Here is a 15491-nt window from a genome sequence, read left to right as displayed (position 1 = left end):
GGGCTCGCCACCCTCCCCTGCCACGCTCCCCGCCGTGGGGCCGGGGGCGGCGGGAGGCTTTTTTGCCTAGGGCGGCAAAAAAAACAGAGCCGGCCCTGCCAGCAGACACCAACACCCTCAGCTGTTGTGTGTTCCTCATTTTGTATTATTGTCTCCCTGCATTTGCTTTGCTGTAAAAGAAGAGCTACTGGATTTTCAGCTTCCAAAGCTGCACTGCTGGAGGAGAGTTTATATGGGTCCTTCAGCTATGTACAGTCTGCAAATACAAGAGCCCTTGACAGTGCAAACAATGGACCTGCCTGTGCTTGTCCCTTCTATAATACAGAAAAGAAAACCAAAAACAATCCTCATTTACAGTTGTGCACGGAGCGTTGTATGGGGAGAAAGAAAAGTCTCTCTCCGTGGCCATGTCTGAACTGTTTGTGTGTGAAAGCTCCAGAGACCAAGTCCTTTCCTAGAAACAGATGCACAGCTGAGTACTTCAAGCAGCTGGAGGGAAGAAACTCCCCTGGTAAATAGGGACAGACATGAATAAAAAGTCAGATCAGGGTCCTAAAGATAGCCTATTTCAAGGATGGCGAGAGGGAGGTAAGATTGAGAAACCCTGAGTGACTGACTGCTTTTTGTTTGTTTATTTGTTGAGGGCTTTGATTTAGCGTCTCTGTCTACTCCCAGAGAATGTTCTTCTACTCACGCTTCCTGAAATGGGCTGGCCTTGCTGATCACAAGATTACCAACCTCTGTACTCACTGTATGTTGCACAACTTGCTGTACTGTAAGACGGTGAAATGCAGGCAAAAGACTTTGCTCTCTGCTTTTCCCACTTGAGGAAAGTCCTGTGCCATTTGAATCACACACTTGGTCCAAGATGAAGGTTGAATTTGCTCCTCTCGCTATTCCTTTAGAGAGAAGGCTTCAGACTGCTTCAGTAGTTCATTGGGTCTTCAGTTTCCTGGGACTAGGTAAGATTTATTTTAATGTCTCTCTAGAGAAAAGTGCTATCCAAGCACCTTACAGAGGAAGAAAGAGCCTGCGACCCACATTACAGATGGGGAAACTGAGGCACAGAATTAACGTTTCACACCAATACAATGGCAGAGCTGGGAATAGAACCGAAGTCCACCAACTCCTATTGGCTGGCCACTGCCCAATGCTGCCTCCTTAGAGTGTGAGCTCCAGTACATTTGTGCAGAGAGAAGCTGTGGATGTCCCCCCCCCCCGCCGCCTGCATCTATCCCTTACCAGACTCTAAACATTCTGTAGGTTAGGAAGGCAGGATAGCATATCTCAGAACATGTTTAATAATAACGAAGAGGAGTGGAAAGTGATGTCCTTTCTTTGGACACAAATGAGGCTGCTCTTAATTTGGATACTGTGCCAAGATATGGGTATTTTAGGAAAAGTCTATCTTGCAGCCTGGAAATTGCATTTGCAGCTGCACTCTGCCTCGTTTCTGTTATCACTACCAGGGCCGGTGCAAGGAAGTTTCGCGCCTGCAGCAGCTCCCCTCCTTCTGCCCTGAGGCGCGCCCCCCCACACACCAGCTCCCCCCGGCGGGGAGCCATGCGGCAGCTCCCCACCCCAGCTCACCTCTGCTCTGCCTCCTCCCCGGGCACGCCGCCCCCGCTCTAATTCTCCTCCCCTCCCAGGCTTGTTTGGCGCCGCAAGCCTGGGAGGTGGGAGAAGTGGAGCAGCGACGGCGTGCTCGGGGAGGGGACGTAGCAGAAGTGAGCTGGGGTGGGGAGCCCAGCGGCAGCTCCCTCCCCCGCCCTGAGGCACCCCCACAGCAGCTCCCCACACCCCCCGGCCCGGGGAGCAGTGCGGCAGCTCCCCACTGCAGCTCACCTCTGCTCCGCCTCCTCCCCGAGCACTCCGCCCCCGCTCTAATTCTCCTCCCCTTCCAGGCTTGTGGCGCCAAACAGCTGATTGGCGCCGCAAGCCTGGGAGGCGGGAGAAGTGGAGCGGCGACTGTGCACTCGTGGAGGGGGCGTAGGAATGCTGTAAAAAAAAATTGGGGGCACCGCTTTTTGCCGCCCCCAAATCTTGGCGTCCTAGGCAACCGCCTAGTTTGCCTTAATGGTAGCACCGGCCCTGGTCACTACCCAAACAGCATTTACCTAGAGCTCCCTTTCTGTGGCTTTCCCTTATTTAGGGATTTATTTTAAAAAATCCCTGCAAGCTAAGAACAGAGACTTGGCAGAGTGGCTCGGAGATTCAGACTACACCCAGTCACATTCCCCCTTCTTACTCAGAGCTGGCCGCTGAATGAGTTAACCTTTCACCTCCTTAGGCTTGCCTTTTTGCTTGTCTAATTACACACATGCTCGCTGTTACTCATAAAAACGCAACCCCAATGACCACAACGCCTGGACTCGAGTTAGTCTTAGGAGCATCTACAAAAATGCATTATGGCCAAAGGATGTAGAAGCTGGTCTGCCTGCATTAAGCAGCAGAGTTCTTTGTTTAGATGAACAAAACAAAAAGGCAGTTTCCGGGGAAACCCAGCTTGGGCAAGGAACTCATTAGAAAGTTCAGAAGCCCAGAAAACCTATTATCGTGCAGGTAACAGATTCAATTAAATAATAATGGAAAGGAGTGGGAGAGACTTGCCGTTTTATTGAGGCAGTATTGTCCAATGGACAGAACAGGGGTGTGGGAGTCAGGAGATGTGGGGCCAAATTCTCAGCTGGTGTAAGGTAGTTCGGCTGCTTTATACCAGTTCAAGATCTGGCCCCTAGGTTCAGCCACAAGTTCAGGAATAAACTGGACCACTGTTCCACTGGCCAAGCCATTTAGCCTCTCTGTATCTCAGTGACTCTATAGGAAGTGGCTAATTTATTGTGGCAGATGCAATGTAACTGTGCCCTGGATACAGAGAGGCACAGCAGAGGTTCTTTGGGCAGGGAACTGGGGTCTTGCAGGGAATCCAGACCTGCAAGGAAAGCAAAGGCTGAGGTTTGGTTTTGTTGTTAACCCTCTTCTTCACACAGCGCACAGTCAACTTGTGAAACTCCTTGCCTGAGGAGGTTGTGAAGGCTAGGACTATAACAGGGTTTAAAAGAGAACTAGATAAATTCATGGAGGTTAAGTCCATTAATGGCTATTAGCCAGGATGGGTAAGGAATGGTGTCCCTAGCCTCTGTTTGTCAGAGGGTGGAGATGGATGGCAGGAGAGAGATCACTTGATCATTACCTGTTAGGTTCACTCCCTCTGGGGCACCTGGCATTGGCCACTGTCGGAAGACAGGATACTGGGCTGGATGGACCTTTGGTCTGACCCAGTATGGCCATTCTTATGTTCTCTGGCGTGGCTAAGTTTGGACTCAATGCTATGCGGCCCATAGCACTGGCCCCTTTATATTATACCAGCCGCACCAAGGGCCCCTAAAGCTGCCCTAACTAGACAATTAATCCTTCCCCTTTCCCCTCCAGCTCTGAGGAATGCTTAGGTGGTGCAGAGCTGACATGGCCAGCCCTACACCATCCCAGCATGTGGGGGGTTTCAGTGCATGCCAAGAGCGTGGCTGGGCAACTGCGCCTGCTCTAATTTGCCAAGTGCTGGTTTAATGTCTACTGTAGCCTGGGGAATCCAGGAATGCAAGGGTGGTGTACGGTTCCCTTTCCCCCTCCAGGTTCTGCACAGAATACAGCTCCATTGGACCCAGTGGGTCTAGGTTCTGTTCAGAGAAGTTCCTCTCCCTCATTTGCAACCTTCCTCCAACTGAGCTAAATAGCTCGTTGCTTGTAAAGCACTTGGAGTTCCCCCTGTAAGAGGTGGTATCTTTGAGGGTTTTAACAGCACATTGGTAGCCAAGCTGCACTTTAAGTGCAAGTGGAGTTCTCTAATCAGTGACAGGAACACGTTTTGTTCTTATTTTATGCCGGTGTAAATCAAGAGTGACCCTGCTGAAATCAATAGAGTTATGGTGGTTTAGACCCGACGAGTGAACAGAATGAGCCCCCTTGACTTCCAAGGAGTTACTTCTGGATCACACGGTTGTAAGGACAGAGCTGGTCAAAACTCAGAGTTTCAATTCTGTGACAAATGCTGAAGTTTGTTGTTGTTCCAAATTGAAATTTCCGGGGGGCAAGAGGGCAGGGAATCAAATAGTTGGGGGGGAGGAAAGTTGGTTTGGGGTCAAACAAAAATGTTTTCTTTAGATTTTCACTTCATAACTCATTATATATATAAATATGCCTGCATATACACACACACATGCACCCATACAAAAGCCAAGGTGTTCCAAAAAAGTGTGAGAAGAGAACCTTTCAACATGGCTGAAATGCCGACAGTTTCACACCCTCCCATTCCCCCTAAACAGAACATTGTTGACATCAGAACTTTCCGCAGGAACATGTCAGTTTTGACAAGCCAGCATTTTCCGATGGAAATCTATTCAGCCAGAAATTTTTTGATGAATTCTATACAAGGACATTACCCTGTAAGGTGCTGTGTGCCCCCAGCCAAGAAGGCTTAGTACCACCCAAACTCACAAGATCAGGCTCTAAATGAGCAGAGTTTGGTCCTTGGTTACTAATCTCTGCCTTAGAAAGGTTCAAGGTTCAGCCCTGAGATAAGGGTTCTCCAAGGTACAGTCAATCTGTGCCAGGCATTTGCACAGACCTTTAGCTGGAGAGCCAGAAATCAGCCATTCAGCTTTACCTCCTCTGGTAGCTGTTGCTATGGTTATGCAAATGAACCAATGCAAGGAGAATGGGGCAGCTGGGAAGTAAGAGGAACCATTCTTTCTCAAGAGGGGTGCTGGATAGCTCAGCACATGAATGGCACAGCCAGATCCCAGGGGCTGGGCCAGCTCTGGGGGCAGAGTCTGCTGCAGTTTCTTTTTCAACAGGCAGACATGATCTGCATCTCCACGAGGCTGAGGTTGGGTCCTGGAAAAGGAGAAAGAGAGAGAGGCGCGCGTGAGAGTGTGTGTGTGATGAACATTGATGTCCTGCTTGCTTCAGAAGCAGAGAAAGCTTGGAGTGGAGCGTGTGAAATATCAGTTTGCACCTCTCCCATCAGAAGCTTACAGCCTCAAGGGCTGCCCTAGCATGTGCCTCATCTGCCTGGAGGTTTGCAGGGCTCCAAAATCAGCAGAACCCAGCTCCATTCTCATCTACTCCTCTGCCCCTTTCAGCCTGCTTCTGCTCCACTCCCAGTGCCATGGCAGTGGCAGTTCTGCGTCTGGCCACAGGGGCATCTGCATCATGCAGATCCCCCAATGTGTCCTGGCACTTGCCCTTTGATGCAAAACTTGGGGGAAGTGGTACATGATGAAGAGGAAAGGGCCTGATCCAGAGCGATCCGCGTTGCTCAGTAAACTGGCACAAGCAAACGATATTCATTTTAATACAGCTAAATGTAAGTGTATACAAAGACTGTAGGCCATACTTACACAATGGGGGACTCTATCCTGGAAGCAGTGGCTCTGAAAAAGATTTGGGGGCCCTAGTGGTTAATCAGCTGAACATCGCTCCCACGGTGATGTTGTAACCAAAAGAGCTAATGCGATCCTGGGATCCAGAAACGGGAATCTTGAGTAGGTGTAGAGAGGCACTGTATTTGTATTTGGCACCGGGGCGACTGCTGCAGGAACACTGTGTCAATTCTGCTGCCCACAATTCAAGAAGGATGTAGACAAATTGGAGAGGGTGTAGAGAAGAATCACGAGATGCTTAAAGAGTTAGAAAATGTGCCGTATAGTGATGGATCTCCTTGAGCCTATCTGTTTTGCTTAACAAAGAGAAGGTTAGGAGGTGACTTGAATACACCCTATAAGTACCTACCAGGAGAACATATATTTCATAATGGGCTCTTCAACCTGGCACCTTAGAAATGCTTACGATAATTAGCGTGTGATGTGCCATCTAGTGTGTTGGTGCATCACCCCCTACTGGATGGGATTAGAGCTACTACATGTTGTCTTAGGCTCTATGTTGCTGAGAGATCTTCCTTTAGTTCATGCAGTAGTGCCAGAGAGTCAGCCCCAGCGGACACCAATGTCACTTTCAGAATCTGAAGAGCCTCCATTCATAAGCCACCGTTCTTTCAAGTTAAAGACTAAATGGACAGATACTAAAATTTCAGGAGCCGTTGGCATCTGGGCAGCTAGTTTTTCTGGGACATGAGCCCTCCTTTGACATTGACATAAGAGTCTCTCACCTTTGTTGCTTTCGCTCCTCAAAGAGGTTGTTTAAAGCCATAAAAAGCCATTGTTGATGTTTCAGGAGGTTCCAAAGAAAACCAGCTGAATTCTGAGGGAATCCAAGATGGCGTCCATGGGGTTCATTTGTTCCGCAGGGCGACATCTTCTTCCCACTGACTCCCCTGGGGCCACCACACTTCTCAGCCAATGACACCATTCATCATGTAAATTCTAGTTTGTTAGGCCCAGATCCTCAAATGTATTTAGGCTCCGAACTTCCATGGGGCCTTAATAACCAGCCTCAAGGGGAAGCCTCAGGCAAACCCTTCTAGTCAATAGCCAATTGAGGCTGCGATTCCTACATAGTGCATTAATAGCTCTTGTTCCTGCTGTGGAGACAGGGTATTCCTTGATCATTGGGCTTCTATCTGTGCTTCATATAATCCAAATTAGACAACCATTACCTTGCAACTTATAGTATAATGGGAGCCCCCACTGCCACACTGCCTATAAAATAATCTAGGCCCAACTGTAGGTGCAAAAAGAAAATGCTCAGCAAGATCTAGCCCTGTGTTTATATACACCTCTACCTCGATATAACGCGACCCGATATAACACAAATTCGGATATAACGCAGTAAAGCAGTGCTCCGGGGGGGGGCGGGGCTGCGCACTCCGGTGGATCAAAGCAAGTTTGATATAACGCGGTTTCACCTATGCGGTAAGATTTGGCTCCTGAGGACAGCGTTATATCGAGGTAGAGGTTATATCCATGCTATAGCAGACATTTCTTAGCACCTTCTATCTTAAGGCTCAACCACCTTGTCCCTCTCCTTGATCATGCCGATAAGCATCAATACCTCCATTAGCCTGAGGTGTTATGGAACTTGCCCAAGGTCGCAGAGTGAGTCAGTAGCAGAGTCAAGACTAGACCCACCCCCCACCCCCAGGGGTGAGATTGTGTGCTGTGCCTCTTGGGCTGTGTCTACACTGAAGCTGGAAATGTCAGCTCGAGGAGAATAGCCCTGCACCAGCACACTAAAAACAGCAGTGTCACCGTGGCAGCACGAGCAGCGGGATAGGCTAGCTGGCCCAAGCACAGTCCCATCCGAGACCCTGCCTTGGTACATAGGGAAGCCTTATGTGAGCGCATCCACAGTCTCTGTACCAGGGCATCCTCCTCTGGCATGGTATGGAGGTTTTATGGCCCCCTTTTGCCACTCCAGCCTTTTTACCAGGCATAGAGGAGCCAGATCAGGGGTGAGGGTCTCCCCCCAGTCTCTGAACTTTTTAATTGCTAGACAATGCTTGCACAGTAAAGGGCCAGATCCCTGGTTACAATGGTGTAACTTTCAGTACTAGGGTTTCATTGGAGGCTTTCGTACGGGCAGTAAGCAGCCAACAACTTCATGTGATTGAGTCCAGCAGCTCCATATCCTACAGCCCTCTGCATCTCACTATGGCAGTGGTGCCCAAACTTCCCCCGTCATGCCCTCCTCCCCCTTACCATTAATGGAATCTCTGCCCGCCCCCTCCATTACTACACAGTTGGCTCAGCAGAGGGGTTTGGGCTGACAACAGAGCAGAGGGCAGAATTGGGGATGGGGGAGGAGCTGGGGCTAGAGGTGGAGCTGGCCAGCCAAGGAGCAGAGAGGGAATGAGGGCAGAGTTGGGCTGGGGGCAGAGCAGGATTGGGGGCAGAGCAGGGCAGGGGGGTGCTCCCTCCCCGCCCCCACAAACATTCCGTCACGTCCCCCCTAGAGGGTGCATCCCACAGTTTGGACACCACTACTATGTGTGCACACCTCAACTGCTAGAAGAGGGCCTCACTCTCCCTGATTGAACTAACCTCGTTATCTCTAGACTGATTCTTGCCTGCATATTTATACCTGCCTCTGGAAATTTCCACTACATTCATCTGAGGAAGTGGGTATTCACCCACGAAAGCTTATGCTCCAATACGTCTGTTAGTCTATAAGGTGTCACAGGACTCTCTGTCGCTTTTTACAGATCCAGACTAACACACCTACCCCTCTGATCCTTTAATATGAGTATCATTCATGGAGTATCACAGCAAAGACAATAAGGGATTGGCTTAGCCTTTTACACTTCCCAGGCCGCCCCACCCCATCCCCCCACTCTTTTGCCCAAGACTCTGCCCCACTGCTCCAAACCCGCCCCCCAGGCTTCACCCTGCCTCCCCCAGTCCAGAACCCTCTCCCCTTGTTCCAGGCCCCCTCCCACACAGTATGCTGTCACACACTTCTGTGCCAGATACAGACTGGCTGCTGAGCTTGCTTAGACACACCAGATGTGTTCCTCATGAGATCCCTTCATGCGCTGCCAGGTGTGGCTGTTGGCTGAGCGTAGCTTAAATAAGGTGTTTTACACTCAGCACCACCTCGTGGGTGAAAAGTTTAATACAGTTTAGCATTTGATGACTACTCTCCTCCCTTCTTTTCCTCTGGAACCCCCCCCATCCACTCCCCTCCCCACTCCTCCTCTGGACCCCCTTCCACTCCCCTCCGCACTCCTCCTCTGGACCCCCTTCCACTCCCTTCCCCCACTCCTCTTTCCCCCTCCTCTCAAACCCCCCCTTCCACTGTGCTCCCCCACTCCTCTCTCCCCTCCTCTCGAACCCCCCTTCCACTCCCCTCCCCACTCCTCCTCTGGACTCCCTTCCATGCCCCTCCCCCACTCCTCTTTCCCCCTCCTCTCGAACCCCCCTTCCACTCCCCTCCCCCACTCCTCTTTCCCCCTCCTCTCAAACCCCCCCTTCCACTGTGCTCCCCCACTCCTCTCTCCCCTCCTCTCGAACCCCCCCTTCCACTCCCCTCCCCACTCCTCCTCTGGACCCCCTTCCACTCCCCTCCCCCACTCCTCTCTCCCCCCCCTCTCCAACCTCCTTCCACTCCCCTCCGCACTCCTCCTCTGGAACCCCTTCCACGCCCCTCCCCCACTCCTCTTTCCCCCTCCTCTCAAACCCCCACTTCCACTCTCCTCTCCCTCTCCTCTTTCCCCCTCCTCTCCAACCCCCCTTCCACTCCCCTCCGCACTCCTTCTCTGGACCCCCTTCCACTCCCCTCCCCCACTCCTCTCTCCCCCTCCTCTCGAACCCCCCCTTCCACTCCCCTCCCCCACTCCTCTCTCCCCCTCCTCTCGAACCCCCCCTTCCACTCTCCTCCCCCACTCCTCTCTCCCCCTCCTCTCGAACCCCCCCTTCCACTCTCCTCCCCCACTCCTCTCTCCCCCTCCTCTCGAACCCCCCCTTCCACTCTCCTCCCCCACTCCTCTCTCCCCTCCTCTCGAACCCCCCTTCCACTCTCCTCCCCCACTCCTCTCTCCCCCTCCTCTCGAACCCCCCCTTCCACTCTCCTCCCCCACTCCTCTCTCCCCCTCCTCTCGAACCCCCCTTCCACTCTCCTCCCCCACTCCTCTCTCCCCTCCTCTCGAACCCCCCCTTCCACTCTCCTCCTCCACTCCTCTCTCCCCTCCTCTCGAACCTCCCTTCCACTCCTCTCACCCCCTCCTCTCAAACCCCCCTTCCACTCCCTTCTCCCTCTCCTCTCAAACCCCCATTCCACTCTCCTCCCCCACTCTCTAGAGCCCCCCTTCCACTCTCCTCCCTCACTCCTCTCTCCCCCTCCTCTCGAACCCCCCTTCCACTCTCCTCCCCACTCCTCTCAAACCCCCCTTCCACTCTCCTCTCACCCCCCTCCTCTCAAACCCCCCTTCCACTCCCTTCTCCCACTCCCCTCCCCACTCCTGCTCTTGAACCCCCCTTCCACTCCCCTCTCCCACTCCCCTCCCCACTCCTGCTCTTGAACCCCCCTTCCACTCCCCTCACCACCCCTTCCTCCCCCTCCTCTGGAACCCCCTTCCACTCCCCTGCCTCCCTCCCCCTCCTCTCAAACCCCCTTCCACTCCCCTTGCCACCCCTCCCTCCCCCTCCTCTTGAACCCCCTTCCCACTCCCCTCACCACTCCTGCTCACCGCCCTTCCGTCTCCCTCCTCTTGAACCCCCGCTTCCCACTCCCTTCACCACTCCTGCTCACCGCCCCTCCGTCTCCCTCCTCTTGAACCCCCGCTTCCCACTCCCCTCACCATCCCTCCTCTCAAACCCCCCTTCCATTCCCCTCCCTCCCCCTCCTCTCGAACTCCCCCTTCCACTCTCCTCATCGTCCCTCCCTAGGTAATAGGAGCCTATATAAGAAAAAGACCCCAAAATCGGGACTGTCCCTATAAAATCAGGACATCTGGTCACTCTAAGACAAACTGTAGGGGAGCGGCAACTGTTAGGGACACATGGAATATTCAGAGGCTATTATATCAACTTCATAAATGTACGTATCTCTGTGGGCTAGGGATTGTATTCTAGCTCCAGGGGGGAGTTGTAGAAGATTCCTGCATGAACTAAAAGTCACTTAGGGGGCAGAGAAATTAATATAAATCCTTAGGCTGGAAACCAGGCTGGAAAACCCTCCCTGCCTGGGGGAAATTGCATGGACTGGTTTGACCTGGCTAGCGAAGCCTAGCAAGCAATGACCTGAGAAGTGAGGACATTGAAACCTGCCAGGGTCTCCACCTGGCAGACGGGTATTGTCTAGTGAGCATGCACACAAGCGGTTTATTGGTTTTAAGGTATGTTCTTTCTGTAACGCTTTTGTTCTGAATAAGTAGTACCTTGCTTTATGAATGCTGGCTAGTCCCTGGTGAACTCTGTCATTGGCCCTACCAGAACTGCAGGTGCTGCCATAAAGTCAGGCCTTCTAATGGGATCACAGAGGATAGCAGCTAAATCCCTAGGACTCTTGAATCCCAGGACTCTGCCCTGCAAAAGGGGATGGCTAGAGGCCTGAGATCTGACTGAGGTGACCTCAAGAAGGCAACAATGGGGGTCAGAGGTGCAACCGCCTTGGAAGCGATGATATTTCTGAGTAAGTTCTTTCACCTCTTGACCCCAGCCAAGCCTGGGTTGCCCATTGACTGCCCTGTTTTTATCTCAGCACAGTGCTGCATAGTTCTCTTCATCGGCCTCTTCTTCACTCGCTTTTGGCTGGTCAGCGTCCTGTATGCAACGTGGTGGCTTCTGGACTGGGACACGCCAAGCAAAGGTGGGCGACGGATTCACTGCATCAGGAACAGCGTCATCTGGAGACACATGAGGAACTATTTCCCCGTCACCGTAAGTGCAACCAAAGGGAGGGTCTAATCCAGTTCCCACTGGAGTCTGTGGGAAGGAACTCCCATTTTGTTCTATGGGCATTGGATCAGGCTCTTACAGCCCTGAAGAGGGGCCAAGGGATCCTAGCACTGGACCGAATAAGTCAGCACTAGATTTTACTGCTTTGTCTTTCACAGCCTGGAGGGAAGGTTGGGCTAGAGATTAGAGCAGAGGGTAGAAGACCTATTGCTTGACCTTGTAACAGTTGTTTAGCCCAGCATTTTCAGACCCACGGACCTAAATAAATCTGGCTTTAGACGCCTAGCTTTTCAGTTTCACTACACCTTGGGAGGTAGGGAAATAGTCTCCCCATTTTCCATCCAGGTGTGTTTAGATGCTTGTCCGGCACCCTCTGTGGTAATCTGAGCACTTTTAAGGAAGCTGAAGAACCAGTGACACTAAGCAAAGTTACACAGCAAGTCAGGAGCTGAGATTGGACTTGAACTCAAGAGTTCTTGGCTCCTAGGTCCTGTGCTTAGAGCAATTTACAGATAAGTAGCCGGCTGGAAATTAACTGGCTTTAAGTCGAGACTTTAACCCGCAGCTTCAGGGCCGGGTGTACATTTTAAATCCTAACTGGCGTTTTGTTTTACTGGTGGCCGTATAGCACCCTGAGTGCACGTGGCACACCGTGCATGTGCAGAACCCATTAGAGGGCCGGCTTCAGAGTGCTTGCAGTCTCCAGGCATAAGGTGGTGCAGTACAAAGCAACGTATTGCGGAGAGTCAGGGATTCTGCTGTGGAGTGAGACCAAACTAGGCTGGAATCTGAGCATCTTTAGGTCAGGCCGCAAGACCTGCCTTTCTGAGAGCTGCTAAGAGGGGGGTGGGAAACTGACAAAACTCCCAAACAGCACTCCCAAGAACCAAAGCCAGAGCCTCCAGAAATCCACTACTACAGGCCTCACCACGCCAGCCTGATAGCCTGGGAGGCAGACAGATACTACCGCTAAGTACAATAGAGAAGATTGACACAGCGAGGGTCCTACAGGCGGAACACTTCACACAGATGGGCTGTCAGGAGCTCAGAGAGGGAGGGCCATGGGGCAAACATTAACTGGGAGGGAGTTTTCCATAGATTCCAAGGCCAAAAGGGACCAGTGTGATCATCGAGTCGGATCTCCTGGCCAAAGGACTTCCCTGAATTAGAATCTACCTTTTAGAAAGACATCCAATATTGAATTTTTTTAAAAGTTGCCAGTGACGTAGAATCCGCGACAACCTTTGGCAAGTTGTTCCAGTGGTTAACAACCTTCACTGTTCAAAAACTGCCCCTTATTTCTAGGCGGAGGTTGTCTAGCATTAGCTTCCAGCCAATGGATCTCGACACACCTTTATGTGCTAGCCTGAAGAGCCCTCTACCGCCAAATTTTTGTTCCCCCTTTAAGTACTTACAGGCTGATCAAGTCACCCCTTAACCTTCTCTTTCATAAACGAATCACTACAAAGACACAGTTTGCAATTCTTTAATCGTTCTTGTGGCTTTTCTCTGAACCCTCTCCCATTTATCAACATCCTTCTTGAACTGTGGACACCAGAACTGGACACAGGATTCCCAGTGCCCTTATGACTTCTCTAACTTGCAATTCCCCTGTTTATACATCCAAGGATTGCATTGGCCTGTTGGCCACAGCATCACACTGGGAGCTCATGTTCAGCTGGTTAGATACCTAGCATTTTGTGGTTGTAGTGAATAGGGAGGCATGAAAGGCAGCACAGAGTTGGGACTGGATGAAGGGGGCACAGAGGGGAGAGATGGTCAACAGAGAAGATGGGTGGGACAAAGGAACCAATAGAGAAGCTTTCAGGGCAGGGATATAGGGAAGATACAGAGTAGGCGTAGTGGAGCTGCCATCCTTCTAAGGTTTCATGGGGAAGAGAAACTTGATCTCCAGTGTCTTTGAATGAAAGATACCCTGAGTTATTAAAGGAACTGGGGATACCCGGCCTAGGGCAACAATGGTGGCAGTGTGTCCTGCAATACAAGAGCCTGTCATGCATGGGCCTTGGTCACTGGCATTCAGATACCGCACCCCTGTGACAGCAATGGTGAGCAGCCCTGCGTTGGGTCTACAAGGAAGATTTCTCTGTAAGAGCATGTATTTAGTGCACTTCTGAAGTGCCAAGGACACGCACACCGCGGCTGCTTCTTCCTGTGTGAGAAGTGAAAGGGAAGTGCAGCACTGCAAGTAGTAAGATTAAATCAGTTCAGAGATTAGGGATGGGCAGAAGACAACCCAGGGTCTCGGTTTGGCCAGAACTCACAGGTGGGTTTTGATTTGGAGCCAGTGGGGGGAAAAAGGTGGACGCTTATGTTACACCTGCTTCATTTGGGACATCTGCCATTAAATAATCCGTGCAGTCCTGGAGTTACAAGATGCAGCCTGTGGCCACCCTCATCTTTTAGGCCTCAACTCAGCAAAGCACTTTAGCACAGGCTTAGAGCACAGTACGTACATACTTTGCCGAGTCAGCACACCCTTAAGGAGGTGCAGCCCATGGAGACAACAGGTCCCAGCCAGTGCTGCTCATTTTACTCAGAGCAGTCTTAGGATGAGTCTGCAGGCAGCTGATGGCAAATACGTGCAGGTGTTTGGGGGCCTTGCTATTCCTACAGCAACAGAATACAGCTGGCTACCCTACCAAGCTGCCCCTCGTCCGCACTTGCACGTGGGCACCAGAGAGGCACTTTATGGGTTCGTAGGCACGTTTGGGTTTTTTTGTGTGTTTTTAAAATATTCCAGAATGCAGGACACCAACTGGTATTCCAGCATTTTCCAGGGGATGAAGTTCCCCAATTTGCCCCTCCCCCTACTCCACCAACCCTTATTTTAATATTTGCTTTCTCCCTTGTTGCTTGGCTAGGAGCCGGTGCTCATTCATGTACATTAGTTAATTAAGCCAGCCAGCTTTGCAGAGTGTTATTTGCCCAGGTGTCAGGGTTGAGTAATATTTTGTAGGCAAGTGAAATCTCATTTGTTTTTTCATTACCATCATCATGACAGCAACGAGGGAGGGGGGTGGGTTGATTTTGTGCCCGGGCTGCTTCAAAGTGACAATTCTACAAGGCTGTATGAAGCCTTCAGCAGACAATGCAATCGGAAATCTGCAGTTCTTGCCTATCTGTGAAATGGGGATAATGAGGTACACCGGGACTAACCTGTAGTCATACAGCAAGCCAGAAGTAGATCCAAAAATAAGTTCTTCAAGTCTCAATGTACAGTCGCCTGCTCTAACTACTGGACACTTTCCTGTGAGCTTGTATCATTTTTCCCAACAATTCTTTAACAGACCAGCCTCCACTCCTCGTTAAGTCCTATCAACACTACTAAAGTGGTAAGACAATTACTTATTATTTGCACTTCAGTAGTATCTAGGGGCCCCATTGTGCTAGGCCTGGTATAAACAAGAATAAAAAGACAATCGCTGCTTTGGCGAGCAGCAAGTCTTCTTGAGCCCCATTCCAGCAGAGCCGCATCCGTCTCTAAACACTAGACCAGAGAGTTTAAGAGTCCCTATTGCAAAGGGCTACTGGATCTCCCCTGCATCCTGCTGCATTACAGCAGCCGTGCTCATCTTTAAGACAACATTTTAAGCCTTTCTGAAATTGCTCTCCTGATGCCCATTGTACTTTACATTTCCCCTGGGTGCAGCGATCAGAATTAACGATGCCTTTGAATCCAAGCGCCCAGTGGCACAGTAGACGATAGGGATCCCTCTGTGATAGGAAGGAGCAGAGGCTGCAAGGGAGATATTTATGCTGGGGACAAGGAACAGTCAGTGCTGCAGAGCTCTGGACTGGGAAGGATTAATATTGTCAGCAATAATGCTTGAGCACGGCTACATAAATGCTGTTGTTAAAACGCTGTACAGACATTAGCTGATTGACTCTCACAAGACCACCGTGCAATAGGCAATTATACCATCATCAAGTGGGGAAACTGAGGCACGGAGGCGTTGCGTCACTTTATGGTCACATAAGGAGTCAGTATCAGAATTTGATTTAGAATGCAAGAATTCCCAGTAAAGGGCCGTGAAATATTTGCGTCACTTCTGAGCTCGAGGTCCGATGTCTTCCACAAACAGGGACAGAAAAGAGACATGTGTCACTGAAGTCGGA

The 15491-nt window shown here is 51.0% G+C and overlaps 1 protein-coding gene across 2 annotated transcripts in view; it reads left to right on the top strand.

Moving 5' to 3' along the window:
- The first annotated feature begins 789 nt into the window (after nt 1-789).
- MOGAT2 (monoacylglycerol O-acyltransferase 2) overlaps nt 790-15491 on the top strand; it is a 42672-nt gene continuing 27970 nt past the window's right edge. Inside the window, exons 1-2 of one of the 2 annotated variants that reach the window (XM_054015841.1) lie at nt 790-962; nt 11155-11333. In XM_054015841.1, the coding sequence (XP_053871816.1) occupies nt 869-962; nt 11155-11333 (273 nt within the window). In that variant the 5' untranslated portion in view covers nt 790-868. The remainder of the gene's footprint in view (nt 963-11154; nt 11334-15491) is intronic. The other variant, XM_054015842.1, reaches the window with a different exon arrangement.

The sequence above is a fragment of the Malaclemys terrapin genome, chromosome 1, assembly GCF_027887155.1.
Source record: "Malaclemys terrapin pileata isolate rMalTer1 chromosome 1, rMalTer1.hap1, whole genome shotgun sequence".
In the NCBI taxonomy this organism is placed as follows: domain Eukaryota; kingdom Metazoa; phylum Chordata; order Testudines; family Emydidae; genus Malaclemys; species Malaclemys terrapin.
Note: the sequence above shows the minus strand (reverse complement) of the source record. Positions and strands in the feature narration are given on the sequence as shown.